The sequence below is a fragment of the Mobula birostris genome, chromosome 5 (assembly GCF_030028105.1).
Source record: "Mobula birostris isolate sMobBir1 chromosome 5, sMobBir1.hap1, whole genome shotgun sequence".
In the NCBI taxonomy this organism is placed as follows: domain Eukaryota; kingdom Metazoa; phylum Chordata; class Chondrichthyes; order Myliobatiformes; family Myliobatidae; genus Mobula; species Mobula birostris.
Window position 1 is genome coordinate 193,748,352 of NC_092374.1, and position 17,415 is coordinate 193,765,766.

A 17,415-nucleotide genomic window follows, 5' to 3' on the forward strand; every position below is an offset into this window, starting at 1 on the left:
ATGGTTCTTTGGAGTGAATATGCTTCTCTGCTTGCTATTTTTATACCAGCCGGTTATGCCTAACATTGTTTTAGAAACTTGGTCACTTTGTGCTGCTTATCTAAAAATAGATGTGCTGACATTGGAGACTGTCCAGAGGAGCTTTACAGGGATGAAAGGGTTAAACATAAGTAAAGCATTTGATGGCTCTGGGCCTATATTTGCTGAAGTTTAGAAGGATGGGGGTGGGGGGGGTGGATCTACCAGATACTGAAAGGCCTGGTTAGAATAGTATGTTTCCACTAGCGGGAGAGTCTAGGAGCAAAGGATACTTCAAACATTAAACTGCCAGTCCTGCCCCTCCTGTAGCTACATTTCACTAATGGCTATAATGTCGTAATTCCATGTGTCAATCCATGCCCTCAGCTCATCAGACTTCCCCACAATACTCCCTGCATTGAAATAGACACACCTCAGATGAGATGAAGATACATAGGAAGTCATTCCTGCCTGTGGCCATCAAAGTTTACAACTCCTCCCTTGGAAGGTCAGACACCCTGAGCCAATAGGCTGGTCCTGGACTTATTTCCTAGCATAATTTACATATTACTATTTAACTATTTATGGTTTTATTACTATTTAATTATTTATGGTGCAACTGTAACGAAAACCAATTTCCCCTGGGATCAATAAAGTATGACTATGACTATGACTATACAGACTCAGAATAGAGGGACATCCATTCAGAACAGAGATGAGGATGGTGCATCTGTGGAATTCATTGGCACACATGGATGTAGATGCCATATCATTGGGTATATTTAAAATTAGGTTCTTGATTAATGAGGGCTTCAAAGGTTACTGGGGGAACAGTTGTGTATGGTAGTAATAATCTTATGAGGTGTGTCTATTTCAATGCAAGGAGTATTGTGGGGAAGTCTGACGAGCTGAGGGCGTGGATTGACACATGGAATTATGACATTATAGCCAGTAGTGAAACTTAGCTACAGGAGGGGCAGGACTGGCAGCTTAATGTTTCAGGGTTCCAATGTTTCAGATGTGATAGAGGCAGAAGGATGAAGGGTGGGGGGTGGTATTGCTAGTCAGGGAAAATGTTACAGCGGTGCTCAGGCAGGACAGATTAGAGGGCTTGTCTACTGAGGCCAGATTGGTGGAGCTGAGAAACAAGAAAGGTATGACCACATTAATGGGGTTGTATTATAGACCACCGAATAGTCAGCGAGAATTGCAGGAGCAAATCTGCAGAGAGATAGCAGACAACTGAAGGAAACATAAAGTTGTAATAGTAGGGGATTTTAATTTTTCACATATTGATTGGGACTCCCATACTGTTAAAAGTCTAGACAGGTTAGAGTTTGGATTGGGACAGGTTGTTCTCTGGCAAGGATGTGATTGGTGAGTGGGAGGCATTCAAAGGAGAAATTTTGAGAGTGCAGAATTTGTACGTTCCTGTTAGGATTAAAGGCAAAGTGCATAAGAATAAGGAACCTTGGTTCTCAAGGGATATTGGAACTCTGATAAAGAAGAAGAGAGAGATGTATGACATGTATAGGAAGCAGGGAGCAAATAAGGTGCATGAGGAGCATAAAAAGTGCAAAAAAATACTTAAGAAATCAGGAGGGCTAAAAGACATGAGGTTGCTTTGGTAGTCAAGGTGAAGGATAATCCAAAGAGCTTCTACAGGTATATTAAGAGCAAAAGGATAGTAAGGGATAAAATTGGTCCTCTTGAAGATAGGAGTGGTTGGCTATGTATGGAACCAAAAGAAATGGGGGAGATCTTAAATGAGTTTTTTGCGTCTGTATTTACTAAGGAAACTGGCATGGAGTCAATGGAAATAAGGCAAACAAGTAGTGAGGTCATGGAACCTATACAGATTGAAGAGGAGGAGGTGCTTGCTATCTTGAGGCAAATCGGAGTAGATAAATCCCCAAGACCTGACAGGGTATTCCCTCAGACCTTGAAGGAGACTAGTGTTGAAATTGCAGGGGCGCTGGCAGATATATTTAAAATGTTGGTGTCTACGGGCGAGGGGCCGTAGGATTGGAGAATGGCTCATGTTGTTTCATTGTTTGAAAAAGGATTGAAAAGTTATCCGGGAAATTATAGGCTGGTAAGTTTGACGTCGGTAGTAGGTAAATTATTGGAGGGAGTACTAAGAGATAGGATCTACAAGTATTTGGATAGACAGGGACTTATTAGGGAGAGTCAACATGGCTTTGTGCGTGGTAGATCATGCTTAACCGATCTACTAGAGTCTTTCGAAGAGGTTACCAGGAAAGTGGATGAAGGAAACGCAGTGGATGTTGACTACAGTAAGGCCTTTGACAAGGTCCTGCATGGGAGGTTAGGTACGAAGATTCAGTCACTAGGTATACATGAACACAAAATAATCTGCAGATGCTGGGACCAAAGCAACACTCACAACAAGCTGGAGGAACTCAGCAGGTCGGGCAGCATCCGTGGAAAAGATCGGTCGACGCTTCGGGCCGGAACCCTTCGTCAGGACTGAAGAGGGAAGGGGCAGAGGCCCTATAAAGAAGGTGGGGTGATGGTGGGAAGGAGAAGGCTGGTAGGTTCCAGGTGAAAAACCAGTAAGGGGAAAGATAAAGGGGTGGGGGAGGGAAAGCAAGGAGGTGATAGGCAGGAAAAGTAAAGAAAGAATAGAGGAAAACACAATGGGTAGTAGGAGGTGGAACCAAGAGGGAGGTGGTAGGCAACTGGGGGAGGGGGCAGAGTGACATAGGGATAGGGGAAGGGAATTACCAGAAGTTGGAGAATTCTATGTTCATACCAAGGGGCTGGAGACTACCTAGATGGTATATGAGGTGATGCTCCTCCAACCTGAATTTAGCCTCATCGTGGCAGTAGAAGAGGCCATGTATGGACATATCTGAATGGGAGTGGGAAGCAGAGTTGAAGTGGGTGGCTACTGGGAGATCCTGTCTGTTGTGGCGGACAGAGCGGAGGTGCTCGACGAAGCGGTCCCCCAATCTGTGTCGGGTTTCACCGATGTAGAGGAGGCCGCACCGGGAGCACTGGATGCAATAGATGACCCCAACAGGCTCACAAGTGAAGTGTTGCCTCACCTGGAAGGACTGTTTGGGGCCCTGAATGGTGGCAAGAGAGGAGGTGTAGGGACAGGTGTAGCACTTGCGCTTACAGGGATAAGTGCTGGGTGGGAGATCCATGGGGAGGAACGTGTGGACCAGGGAGTCGTGGAGGGAATGATCCCTGCGGAAGGCGGAGAGGGGTGGAGAGGGAAAGATGTGCTTAGTGGTGGGGTCCTGTTGAAGGTGGCGGAAGTTGCGGAGGATAATGTGTTGGATCCGGAGGCTGGTGGGGTGGTAGGTGAGGACAAGGGGAACTCTGTCCCTGGTGCGGTGACGGGAGGATGGGGTGAGGGCCGAAGTGCGGGAAATGGAGGAGATGCGGGTGAGGGAATCATTGATGACAGCAGAAGGGAAACCACGATCCTTAAAGAAAGAGGACATTTGAGATGTCACCCCACCACTAAGCACATCTTTCCCTCTCCACCCCTCTCCGCCTTCCGCAGGGATCAGTTCCTCTGCATCTCCCTGGTCCACACGTCCTTACCCACGATCTCCCACCTGGCACTTATCCCTGTAAGCGCAAGTGCTACACCTGTCCCTACACCTCCTCTCTTGCCACCATTCAGGGCCCCAAACAGTCCTTCCAGGTGAGGCAACACTTCACTTGTGAGTCTGTTGGGGTCATCTATTGCATCTGGTGCTCCCGGTGCGGCCTCCTCTACATTGGTGAAACCCAACGCAGATTGGGGGACCACTTCGTCGAGCACCTCCGCTCAGTCCGCCAAAACAGACAGGATCTCCCGGTAGCCACCCACTTCAACTCTGCTTCCCACTCCCATTCAGATATGTCAATGCATGGCCTCCCCTACTGCCATGATGAGGCTAGGCTCAGGTTGGAGGAGCAACACCTCATATACTGTCTAGGTAGTCTCCAGCCCCTTGGTATGAACATAGAATTCTTCAACTTCCTGTAATTCTCTCCCCCTCCCTTCCTCTATCCCTATTTCACTCTGCCCCCTCCCCCAGCTGCCTATCACCTCCCTCTTGGTTCCGCCTCCTTCTACTACCCATTGTGTTTTCCCCTATTCTTTCTTCACCTTTCCTGCCTATCACCTCCCTGCTTCCGCTCCCCCACCCCCTTATCTTCCTTCTTACTGGTTTCTCACCTGGAACCCACCAGCCTTCTCCTTCCCACCCTCCCCCCATCTTCTTTCTCGGGCCTCTGCCCCTTCCCTCTTCAGTCCTGATGAAGGGTTCCGGCCCGAAATGTCAACCAATCTTTTCCACAGATGCTGCCCGACCTGCTGAGTTCCTCCAGCTTGCTGTGAGTGTTGCTAGGTATACATGGAGAGGTAGTAAATTGGATTAGACATTGGCTCAATGGAAGAAGCCAGAAAGTGGTAGTGGAAGATTGCTTCTCTGAGTGGAGGCCTGTGACTAGTGGTGTGCCACAGGGATCAGTGCTGGGTCCATTGTTATTTGTCATCTATATCAATGATCTGGATGATAATATGGTAAATCGGATCAGCAAATTTGCTGATGATACAAAGATTGGAGGTGTAGTGGACAGTGAGGAAGGTTTTCAAAGCTTGCAGAGGGATTTGGACCAGCTGGAAAAAATGGGCTGAGAAATAGCAGATGGAGTTTAATACGGACAAGTGTGAGGTATTGCATTTTGGAAGGACAAACCAAGGCAGAACATACAAGGTAAATGGTAGGGCACTGAGGAGTGCAGTAGAACAGAGGGATCTGGGAATACAGATACAAAATTCCCTAAAAGTGGTGTCACAGGTAGATAGGGTTGCAAAGAGAGCTTTTGGTACATTGGCCTTTATAAATCAAAGTATTGAGTATAAGAGTTGGAATGTTATGGTGAGGTTGTATAAGGCATTGGTGAGGCCGAATTTGGAGTATTCTGTGCAGTTTTGGTCACCAAATTACAGGAAGGATACTAATAAGGTTGAAAGAGTGCAGAGAAGGTTTACAAGGATGTTGCCGGGACTTGAGAAACTCAGTTACAGAGAAAGCTTGAATAGGTTAGGACTTTATTCCCCGGAACGCAGAAGAATGAGGGGAGATTTGATAGAGGTATATAAAATTATGATGGGTTTAGATAGGGTGAATGCAAGCAGGCTTTTTCCAATGAGGCAAGGGGAGAAAAAAACCAGAGGACATGGGTTAAGGTTGAAAGGGGAATAGTTTAAAGGGAACATTAGTGGGGGCTCTTTCACACAGAGAGTGGTGGGAGTATAGAATGAGCTGCCAGACGAGGTGGTAAATGCGAGTTCTTTTTTAACATTTAAGAAAAACTTGGATGGGTACATGGATGAGAGGTGTATGGAGGGATATGGTCCAGGTGCAGGTCAGTGGGACTAGGCAGAAAAATGGTTTGGCACAGCCAAGATGGGCCAAAAGGCCTGTTTCTGTGCTGTAATGCTCTATGGTTCTATGGTTCTAATGGGGTTGAGAGGGAAAAATTAACCAAGCATATTCCAATGGCAGAACAGGTCAAATGTCCCAATTCTGACTCTCACAAGAGGTTCAACAAAGGGGAAACAGGGTTGAGGGGCCAAGTGGGTCACTGCTGCTTCTCGTTACCTTGGTAGCAAATGAAGTTGAATGGGAAGTCACAGTCAGCCTCGTGCCACTCGCCATCAAAAATGGTCACACACATGGGCAGGCTGTTGTTGAAGCTGTAGGGGTGCCAGAGGCCCCACTTGGAGTATCTGAAGGCGTCTCCGTTGATCCACATCCAGCCGGACATCCCGTCGGTGTACAGGCCGATCCAGCAGGGCCTGTGCATGAGCCTGGAGACCAGGCTGGCCTCCTCCGCACTCCGCATGCTCACCAGGTTGGTGTAGTGGTTCCGGCAGTAACTCCAGGCTTTGTTCCAGGTTTTCTCCTCCTCGATCAGGAAGTATTTCCTGTCCGCACTCAAGATTGTCTGGTTCTGAGCTTAAAAGAAGATTTCCAAATGGTAATTTTAGTATCTTGCGAGTACGAACACAGCAAAGTGCATTACATACATATTGGCAATGGCTAAAACAAGGACATAATTTCAAGGTGATTGGAGGCAAGTGTAAGGGGGAAATGTCAGAAACACAAGAGGTTCTGCAGATGCTGCAAATCTTGAGCAGCACACACACACAGAGTGTGCTGGGGGAGCTCAGTGGAGCAGGCAGTTCTCTACAGAGTTTGTGCACGCTCCTCGAATTTCCAGCACTGGCACATTTTCTCTCCTCTATGGAGAGGAATCTACAGACTCTATGGAGTCTAGATTCTGGGCCAAGACCCTTCACCAGGATTGGAGAAGAAGGGAGAAGAAGCCAGAATGTGGGCATGTCTGAGGTAGGTTTTACTTTTTGCACAGAGAGCGAAGGGTGCGTGGGAATCCAAGGTGGATGGTACATGAAGAAATAGTAAGGGGCATTTAAGGGACTTTTAGAAAGAAAAAATGGAGGGCTGTATGGGAGGGGCGGTTCAGATTGATCTTGGAGCAGTTAAAGGGTCAGCACAACGTCGCGGGCTGAAGGGCCCGTACTGTGCTGTTCCATGTTCCATTTTAACAGGAACAGGCCCCTCGGAAACAGACTGCCAGGGAAACTGATAGAAGCAGACACAATAGTGGTGTTTAAGAGGCAATGAGACAGACACATGAACATGGAGGGATATACACCATGTGCAGGCGGACAGGTTTAGTTTAATCTTGGATCTTGCAAAGGCTTGTACCAACATAGCATGCTCACAACTCACTTACCCTAACCCACCTTTGGAACGTGAAAGGAAACCAGGGTACCTGGAGGAAATCCACCCAACTGCAGAGAAAATTTACAAACTCCTTGCAGACAGTGGCAGGAATTGGAGCCTGCTCGGTGAAAGCCGATTGTTGTAAATCGAAGCAGTAACTGCTGTGCTACTGACAGGTGTACAAGGACATAAGGAGACGCTGAATGCTTCTGCTCCTCACGGAGCAGGTATGGGCCTCATGGGGTGATCGGCCCTCTTTTGCTTTGCAATGAGCAAGTAAATCCCTTTCAGCACCTGACTCTCCTCTTATTGTTCCAAATTGCTGACTTTCCCCCTGATAGCTGATGTTCAGGAGAATGACAAGGGGTATTATACAAACATAAATAATGAAAGGGATGGATAAGATCGAGGCAAGGAAGTTGTTTCCACTGGTAGGTGAGACTAGAACTGGGAACATAACCTCAAGATCTGAGGGAAGAGATTTAAGACAGAGATGAGAACCAACTGCTTTTCCCATAGAGTAGCAAACCTGTGGAATTCTCTGCCCATGGGAAGGAGTAGATGACTGGGTTGAAGACAAAGTTGAATCGATTTTTGCACAGCAGGTGAATTAAAACTTACGGGAGAGGTGCAGGTAGGTGGAGCTGAGTCCAGAGCCAGATCAGCCATGATCTTATGGAATGGCAAGTAAGCTCCAAGGCCCAGGTGGCCGGCTCCTGCTCCAACTTCTTCAGATTCAGACTCATTTACTTATCAAGTGTGCATTGAGACGTGCAGTGAGACGTGCGGCTTGCGCTAACAGCCAACACAACCTAGAAAGGCTGTGCTGGGGGCAGCCTGCAATTGTCACCACACATCCCAGCGCCGACACGCGCACACAACCACACACACTTCCAATCCCAGGACAGGCCAACTCCGAAAGCATACGCATATCTGGCTCAGGGACTCCTTGACTTGGGTGACCATCCCTGGCCTGCATCTAAACCTTGGACACGTTCTTAATTCTGGGGATCTCCCAGTAGCCGTCTAATGTCAAAGAGAGAACTGAAGCAAAAGGAAACTGGCAGAAACATCATGCAGATACAAATTCCTCATACTTGGCCTGAAATTCCTCCTAGATATGGTTTCCTGCAGAGTTAAATCCTTGTGTTCACTGATAGCTGGGGTGATGTTCTCTCTGGGAAGAACGGGATGAAGGTGCTGTGTGTCTGTGGGATACAAGAGTACAGGATAAAGTGATTAATTCACCATCCATTCTCAGGAGGTGGTACACATCAAGTCAAAGGAGAATCCAAATCCAAGAGTTGTGATTATTTAGGTACTCCCATCTCAAATTTCAAAGTACATTTATTATCAAAATGTGTATATGTTACCATACACGATCGTATACCGGTGGGGGGGGGTGTGAGAGAGAGGGAGGGAAGGGAGGGAGGGGGAGGAGTGGGGTGGAGAAGAGGGGAAGAGGGTGAGGAGGGGGAGAGGTGTGAGAAGAGGGGAGAGTGACAGGTGGAGATGGAGGGTATAGAAGGGGAGGAAGGGGTTGGGGTACAGGGGTGGAAGGGGAGAGGGAAGGGTAGAGGGGGAGGGGAGAGGGAAGGGTAGAGGGGGAGAGAAGAGGAGGGAGGAAGGGGGAGGTAGATGGGGAAGAGCGGTAGAGGGTAGATGGGAGGGGGAAATGAGGGGAAAGGGAAAGAGGAGGGAGAAGAGGGGAAGAAGATAGTGAGGAAGAGAGGGGCGGAAGGGGTAGATGGTGGGGTATAGGGAGGAGTAGAAGGGAGAGGGGGAGGAACAAGTGGAGTCAGAAGGGAGAGGGGCAAGAAGAGGGTGAGAGGGGAGATGGGAGTGGGGGAGAATGAGGGGGAGGTGGAAGAAGATGGGGAGGGAGGGGGAGAGAGGGGAAAGTGGGTGAGAGAGGGAGGTGGAGCAGGAAGGGTGGGAGGGTGGTGAGAGTAGGAGGGGGAGGGGAGAAGAGGGTGAGGAGGGAGGAAGGGGGAGAGGGGCGAGGGGGTTAGGGAAGAGGAGAGATGCAGAGAGGGGTAGGAGGGGAGAGGGGTGAAGAGAATGGGGATAGGGGAGATGGGGACAGAAGGAGGAGATGGATGGAGGGAGGAGGGGTTGAGAGTGAACAAACCAATGTTGCTAAAGTTGAGCAAGGAGAGGTAGCAGAACGTGTAAACATGCTTTGACTGGCCCTTTTCTACACATCACACACTTTGCACCATTGAAGTGAATAAGAACTCCCCTTTTTGCCATTAATCCAATTTAAATGTAATTAACTGGAGCTAATTAACATACCAGCACATAATTGGGATGTGGGAGTGAGACTGGGGCAGTCAAACATCTATCTATCAGTCTGTCTACCTATTTATCTGTCAGTCTGTCTATCTATCTAGATATCTACGTGTATCTATCTATCTGTCTGCCTATGTATGTATGTAAGTATCTATCTATTTATCTATCGATTTGTCTGCCTATCTATCTCTCTGTCTGTCTGTCTATCTACCTCCAGGGTTCTGTGTGTACACACCAGACTCCAGGGCATATCCACTTATTCACGTATTGACTGATCCATCTGCAAACAAATGCAGTTCACAGTATCTCAGGGCACGTGACAATAATCGACCATTACTTCAAAGTTGAAGACTCAAATTTCTTTACTGTTATTTCCAGTACACACGTGTTAAGGAGAATGAAATTGTTTAAAATGTGTTGAGTGGCCTTTGACAGCAGGGCTAGCTAACCCATTGCAGAACAAGTGGGAGATCCCGAGAGTATATATGACCCCGACAGCAGAAATAGGCCACTTAGCCCCTCGAACTTCTTCTATCACTCAATAAGAGGGTCTTATTGTAAGCTTGACTCCACATACCAGGTAACCATCCATCTTCCTTGCTTTTTGAAAATATATCTACAAGCCCCTTAAGTGGGGTATAGGTAGAGTGAATACATTCTGGTTTTGGAAGAGACTAGAATTAAAATTCAGCTTAGTATGAAAAGTGTTGCTCAGGAATCAGAATCCACCATCTACAACAGGCCCTCCTCTCATCACTACCATCAGTAACATGAAGATACACACTCAACATTGTAGCAACAGTTTCTTCCCCTCCACCATCAAATTCCACAAACCCATGAACACTACCTCACCACTTTGTTCTCTCTTTGCACTCTTTATTTAGTATATACTCCTTGTTGTAACTTTAGCAATTGTTTCCATCCTGCACTGCACTGCTGCCGCAAAACGACAAATTTCACAAAGTATGACAGTGATGATAAATCTGAATCTGAAGGGTGAAATATTTCAGGGGAATACGAGTGGGAACTTTTTCACTCAGAGATTGGTGCAAATGTGGATCAAACTGCCAGCTGAAATGGTAGATGCAGGTTCAATTGTGACATTTAAGAGAAGTTTCCATGGGTACATGGATGGGAGGGGTCAGAGAGCTATCATCTGGGTCCAGGTAGATGGGATTCGGCAGAAGGTGAGATTGGCATAGATTAGATGGGCTGAATGGCCTGTTTCTGTATTGTAATATTCTATGACTCTGCTTCTGCTACCCATTGAGTTCCACAGATTCATGGCTCTAAAGATCAAGGTCACTGAGGTGGACAGAAAGGCAGATTTGAGGTTACAGTCATGATCTTACTGAGTGATGGAAATGCATTGATGGGCCTGCTCCTGTTCCCCATTCATCAACTCATACCAATAGTGATGAAGACACCACTTTATAAAAGCCCACTAATGTCCCTCATGAAAACCAGCCTTCCATTCATGGACTCCGTCTAGATGCCCTGCTGCTTCGGGACCACATCCAGTATAATCAAAGACCCAACCTATCCTGGTCATTCTGTTGTCTTCCCCCACCTATCGGACAGACAGTACAGAAGCTCAAAAACACAGACCAAAATGCTCAAGGACAGCTCTACCCTGCTGTTATCAGACTTTTCTACTATAAAGCAGGACTCTTGATCTCTCAGTCTACCACTTCGTGGGCCTTGCACTGCTCTTCTTCTGTGACTGTACCCTGTATTCTGCATTCTGTTTTCCCCTTCATACTAGTTCAATGTAATTATGTTTTGTAATGATCTGTATGGATGACATTCAAAACAGTTTTTCACGGTATCTCAGTACATGTGATAATAATAAACCAAATATGAATTAATGGCTTTCAGAGATGGACAGTTCTGTCTTTTAAGCTCAGAGCACATGGAAATGAGACACCAGATGCTCAGATCCACTCATAACCTTCTTATGTAGAGCCCCAACAAACCCGTAAGTTTAAGGAGACAAGACAGTTAAGGAAGGATATTAAATTGGTCTGCCACATCCAGTGAATTAATAGTGTTCTTTTCCTGTGTTGCTCCAGCCCTTATAAATACTGATTGTGGATTCCTCTCCCTAACTCTCCCCACTTCCTTGTTCTTGAGACTGAACTCTCTCCACCAGCCTGAATGAGTGCAGATCCAGGCAAATTTGAAAGCTCAGCAACAAAGCTGCCCTGTAGATTGGCACCCCCATCCAGCACCCTGGACAGTTCCAGCCTCCACAACCAGCATGCAGTGTGAGCCGTTGATAAAATATAGTGAAGTTATTTGCCCGAACTGCTTATGCAAGTCCCTCATCCTTCCTGATAACTACAGTTTCTCTTTCCACCCCAAGCCACACACCATCTTCGAAGCCATCCTGAAACCTCTACCTAATGACCTTTGTCTTCAGAAGGATTGCAATGGATCAAGAAGCTGGATAACCACCCCTTACTCAAGGGCAATTAGGACCATACAATAGATACTAGTGGTTCCAGAGATGCCTGCTAACTGCTGGAGCCCATGCAATTATCCAGTCTCCAAATGAATGCACCCCTTACCTTTTGTTAAACCTGACAAATTTCTGATCACTGCTGCCAAAAATGCCCCCAACAAACCACATTCTAATCCACCTCGTTCTCCTGAAACCAGAACCAGCAAAAGATATCTCCTAAACAGGAGAAAATCTGCAGATGATGGAAATTCAGGAAAACACACAAAGTGCTGGAGGAGCTCAGCAGGCCAGGCAGCATCTATGGAAAAGAGTAAACAGCGAACATTTTGGGCTAAGACCCTTCAGCTGAGAAAAAAAGATACGAAGTCAAAGTTAGAAGGTGGGGGGAGTGGAGGAAGAAACACAAGGTGATAAGGTTGAAACTGGAAGGGGGAAGGAGTGAAGTAAAGAGCTGGGAGGTTGATTGGTGAAAGAGATACAGGGCTGGAGAAGGGGGAATCCAATAGGAGAGGACAGAAGGCCATGGAAGGAAGAAAAATGGGGAGGAGCTCCAAAGGGAGGTGATGGGCAGGCAAGGAGATAAGGTGAGAGAGGGGAAAGGGGATGGGGAATAGAGAAGGGGAGAGGGTCATTACTGGAAGTTCAAAAATCGCCTTTAGGTTGGAGACTACCCAGGTGGAATATAAGGTGTTGCTCCTCCAACTTGAATGTGGCCTCATCACAACATAGAGGAGGCCATGGAGAGACGTATTGGAATGGGAATAGGAAGTGGAATTAAAATGGGTGGCCACTAGGAGATCCCGCTTTTTCTGGCTGATGGAGCATAGATGCTCAGTGAATTGGTCTCCCAATCTATATCGGGTCTTCCGGACATATGAGAGGGAGCACCGAACACAGTGTATGACCCCAACAGGTTCACAGGTGAAGTGTCACCTCACCTGGAAGGACTGTTTAGGGCCCTGAATGGTAGTGAGGGAGGAGTTCTGCTTGCAAGGATAAGTGCCAGGAGGGAGATCAGTGGTGTGGGATGAATGGACAAGGGAGTCACACAGGGAGTGATCCCTGTGGAAAGCAGAAATTGGGGGGTGGGTAAGATAGAAACATAGAAACATAGAAAATAGGTGCAGGAGTAGGCCATTCGGCCCTTCGAGCCTGCACCACCATTTATTATGATCATGGCTAATCATCCAACTCAGAACACCGCCCCAGCCTTCCCTCCATACCCCCTGACCCCCGTAGCCACAAGGGCCATATCTAACTCCCTCTTAAATATAGCCAATGAACTGGTGTGCTCAGTGGTGGGATCCCATTGGAGGTGGCTGAAGTCCAGGAGAATTATGTGCTGGACGCGGAGGCTGGTGGGATGGTAAGTGAAGACAAGAGGAACACTATCCCTGGTAGGGTGGCAGGAGGATGGGGTGAGGACAGATGTGCATGAAATAGAAGAGATCGAATTGAGGGCAGCATTGATGGTGGAGAAAGGGAAGCCCCTTTCTTTGAAGAAGGAGCACATATCCTTCATTCTAGAATGAAAAGCCTCATCCTGAAAGCAGATGCAGTGGAGATGGAAGAATTGAGAGAAGGGGACGGCATTTTTACAGATAAAGGATGGGAAGAGGTATAGTCCAGGTAGCTGTGAGAGTCCTTTGGTTTATAATCAACATCAGTGGATAAGCCCTCTCCAGAGAGATCAAGAAAGGGAAGAGAGGTGTCAGAAATGGACCAGGTAAATTTAGCAGCAGCGTGGAAGTTGGAGGCAAGGTTCATGAAGTTGACAAGGTCCACATGGGTGCAGAAAGCAGCACCAATGCAGTCATTGATGTCGCGTAGAAAAAGTGAGGGAGTGACACCATTGTAGGCTTGGAACATAGACTGTTCCACATAGCTGACAAAGAGGCAAGCATAGCTGGGACCCATGAAAGTAGCCATATGAGGTTGGTGGCAGTGGATGGGAGATCCCCAGAGTTAATAAGATCAGTGATGGTGTGGGAGACAGTGGCCTGGTGCTCCTTAGTGGGATCCTGTTCGAGGGATAAGTAAGAGGAGGTGTCTGAGAGTTGTCACTGGGCCTCAGAAAGGTAGAGGTCACGCCACCAGACTACACAACACCCCCTTTACCTACAGGTTTGATAGTGAGGTTAGGATTAGTGCAGAGAGAGTGGAGAGCAGTGCATTTGAAAGGAGCAAGGTTGGAATTGGAGGGAGGAATGGTGAAATCGAGACAGTTGATGTCTCATTGGCAGTTAGCAATGAAAAGATCCAGAGCAGGCCGAAGACCGGAGCTGGGTGTCCAGGCACAGGAGGGGGGTTGAAGACTGGTGAAGGGTGGTGGGAATTGGAATTGGAATTTGTTTATAATTGTCACATGTACTGAGACTTATCCGGAAGGCAATGTGAAAGTCCTTCTTGCTGACGGTTCATGCAGATTAGAACGTGCATTACGGTAGAAACAAGGGAAAATGACAACAATGCAACTCAGTGAAACTACAGTGCAGCTAAACAATAAGGTACAGGATTATAACGAGGTAAGTAGCCCAAGTTATTGTTCCAGGGAACAATCTGTCTTGTAACAGAGAGGTAGAAGGTGTCCTTGAGCTTGGTGTTACGTGCTATCTTATGTCCAATAGGAGAGGGGAAAAGTAAAAATGCCCAGCGTGGGTGGGATCCTTGATTATGCTGGCTGCTTCCCTGAGCCAGCAAGAAGTGTAGACAGAGTCCATGGAGAGGGAGCAGCTGTCTGTGATGTGCTGAGCTGTGTCTACAAGTCTCTGCAGTTTCTTGTGCTCAGGGTCTGTACTAAGCCATGATGCATCCAGATAGAATGGTGCATGCTTTCTTTTGTGCCTCAGTAAGAATGGAGCACTGGCTGGGAACACACTAATGCACATTTAAGCATTCTTTTCTTTGCTCTCTCCTCCATCACCGCATTTCCATCTCCATCCCCAACAACCATTTTTACACTCTTATTTCTCCCAAAGTTCAAACTTCAAAGTAAACGTATTATCAAATTACATATATGTCACATATACTACATTGAAATTCATTTTCTTGTAGGCATTCACAATAGAACAAATTAATTCAATATTATCAATGAACGACTACACAGAAAAATAGTCTGACAAACAACCAATGTGCAAAAGAAGACCAACTGTGCAAATACATAAAATAAAATAAATAAGTAAATATTGAGAACATGTTTTATAGAATCCTTGAAAGCGGGATAACTGGACCCATTTATCGTTGCTTCAAACCTCTGCATTTGGAGTCACCAAATTCTGATGTGTCTCGGGCCTTCCCCACCTAGATGAACTCATTTTTGCATAGATATTCCAGCAAAGGTCCTCGGCTTCATTCACATGTTAATGTCTCAGTTCTCTCTTCATTTCCAATGGGCAATAAAATTTGCCATCATAACCTGTTCAGGGCTGTATGGGTCTCCAGATCCACTCACCCAATCCAAGTGAGTGAGCGAACCATTCATTTCAGGATGGTGCATCATTGTCTTCTCTGGTGCAATAAATACTGGCCTGAGATAAAGGAAGCTTTATTTGTCATATGTACATCGAAGTATCAAAGCCTATAGTGAAAACCTCATTTGTGTTAAATTAAATCATTAAGGATTAAGGTGGGGGGGGGGAGTAGCCTGTGAGTGTCGCCAACATAGAATACCCATGACTCACTAATCCTAATGGTACATCTTCGGAATGTGGGAAGAAACGAGAGCACCTGGAGGCAACGTACGCAGTCACAAGGAGAACGCGAACTTCTTACAGTGGGAAATGAACCCAGAATGCTGGTGATGTACTGACACTGTGCTAGTCGTTAGTTGAGGCCTGGCCAAGACTTAGGATAATTCTGGATAATTAGAGCACAGAACACAGAAAAATACAACACAGGAACATGTCCTTTGGCCCAAAACATTTTTCTAAACTAATTAAACTAGTAATTGCGTGCCAAACCAAGACAATCCGTTCTGCCTAATACAATGTCCATATTCCTCCATTCTCTGCACATATATGGTCCCATCTAAGAACCTCGTAAAGGTCTCTATCATATTTACTTCCACCACCATCCCTGGCAGTGGGTTCCAGGCATCCACAAGTCTCTGTGTAAGACACTTGTCCCACACATCTCCTCTGAATTTACCCCTTCACACCCTCAATTATCAACATTTTGGCCCTGGGACTAAGATACTGGTTGTCTACCCTATCTATACCTCTCATAATCTTATAAACTTCCATCATGTGGCCCCTGATATTAAAGCTCCTGATGAATACATAGAAAATGCAGAACCTCAGCAGGTCAGGCAGCATCAATGGAGAGGAATTAACCGTCAAGGTTTCAGTCCGAGACCCTTCATCCACACTGGAGAAGACGAAACCCAAGTAAGAAGGTTGGGAGGGGAAGGAGTACAAACTGGGAGATGATAGGTGAAACCAGGTGAGGGGGAAGGTGCCTGGCTGGGGTGTGGGGGGACAATGTGACAGGTTGGGAACCAATTGGAAGATGAAAAGGGCACTAGATGAAGGTGGAGACAAGTTTCCAGGAAGGTCACATGGCCGTGGTCCGGGTAACCAACTAACCTGCTAACCCGTCAGTCTGTGGAATGTGAGAGGAGACCAGAGCACCTGGAGGAAACCAACACAGACACAGGGAGAGCGTACAAACTCCCTACAGACAACGGCGGGAATTGAACCCAGGGCGCTGATTCACTAACCGCTACGTCACCCTGTCATCTCATTCCTACTGGGAAACCTTAATTCTACCCTGGAGTAAATTTCTCTCAACCTGCACTGTGTCATTCTTTCTTTATATTGCCACATAATCACACATTTTAATTCCACGCCCCATTCCCATTCTGACATGTCTATCCACGGCCTCCTCTACTGTCAAGATGCAGCTGCACTCAGGTTGGAGGAACAACACCTTATATTCCGTCTGGGTAGCCTCCAACCTGATGGCATGAACATTGGCTTCTCTAACTTCCACTAATGCCCCACCTCCCCCTCATACCCCATCCGTTATTTATTTATATACACACATTCTTTTTCTCTCTCTCTCCTTTTTCTCCCTCTGTCCCTCTCACTATACCCCTTGCCCATCCTCTGGGCTTTCCCCCCCTCCCCCTTTTCCTTCTCCCTGGGCCTCCTGTCCCATGATCCTCTCATATCCCTTTTGCCAATCACCTGTCCAGCTCTTGGCTCCATCCCTACCCCTCCTGTCTTCTCCTATCATTTTGGATCTCCCCCTCCCCCTCCCACTTTCAAATCCCTTACTCACTCTTCCTTCAGTTAGTCCTGACGAAGGGTCTCGGCCCGAAACATCTACTGTACCTCTTCCTATCGATATTGCCTGGCCTGCTGCATTCACCAGCATTTTTTATGTGTGTTGGTGTATAATTTAATTACCTTTATATAATGTATGTTTGTTAAGTTTGTAATGTACTGTGCTGCTGCTGCAGAAAGCTCATTTTCATGGAATCTTTTCTGATGGCCCAGGGCAATAAATTTGAACTTGAGTCCAAGGACCAGGTCAGCAGAGATCTTAAAGAACAGTAAGCAGACTCCAGGGAATAAATAGCCACCCCCTGCTCCTACTTGCAGGTTGCCAAGCATAAACCTCACTGATTAGATTTGATGCAAACACTGTGTGTTTTGATGTACAGTACATGTGATAAAAAAGGCTCATCTTTATTTTCTTTATTTCTTTTAATCTATCTGTAATGTTCTTCCACTCAGTGGCCACTTTATTAGGTACATCCTGGGTGCTCCAGTTTCCTTCCACGTCCTGTACTTAATAAAGTGGCCACTGAATATATGCCTGTGGTCCTCTACTGCTGTAGCCCATCGACTTCAAGGC

The 17,415-nt window shown here is 46.7% G+C and overlaps 1 protein-coding gene across 7 annotated transcripts in view; it reads right to left on the bottom strand.

Moving 5' to 3' along the window:
* LOC140198188 (macrophage mannose receptor 1-like) overlaps positions 1-17,415 on the bottom strand; it is a 71,020-nt gene that overhangs the window by 19,340 nt on the left and 34,265 nt on the right. For all 7 annotated transcript variants that reach the window (XM_072259195.1, XM_072259197.1, XM_072259193.1 and 4 more), the window contains 2 exons: positions 7,898-8,008; positions 5,652-6,008 (listed from right to left, as the gene is read on the bottom strand). In XM_072259195.1, the coding sequence (XP_072115296.1) occupies positions 5,652-6,008; positions 7,898-8,008 (468 nt within the window). The remainder of the gene's footprint in view (positions 1-5,651; positions 6,009-7,897; positions 8,009-17,415) is intronic.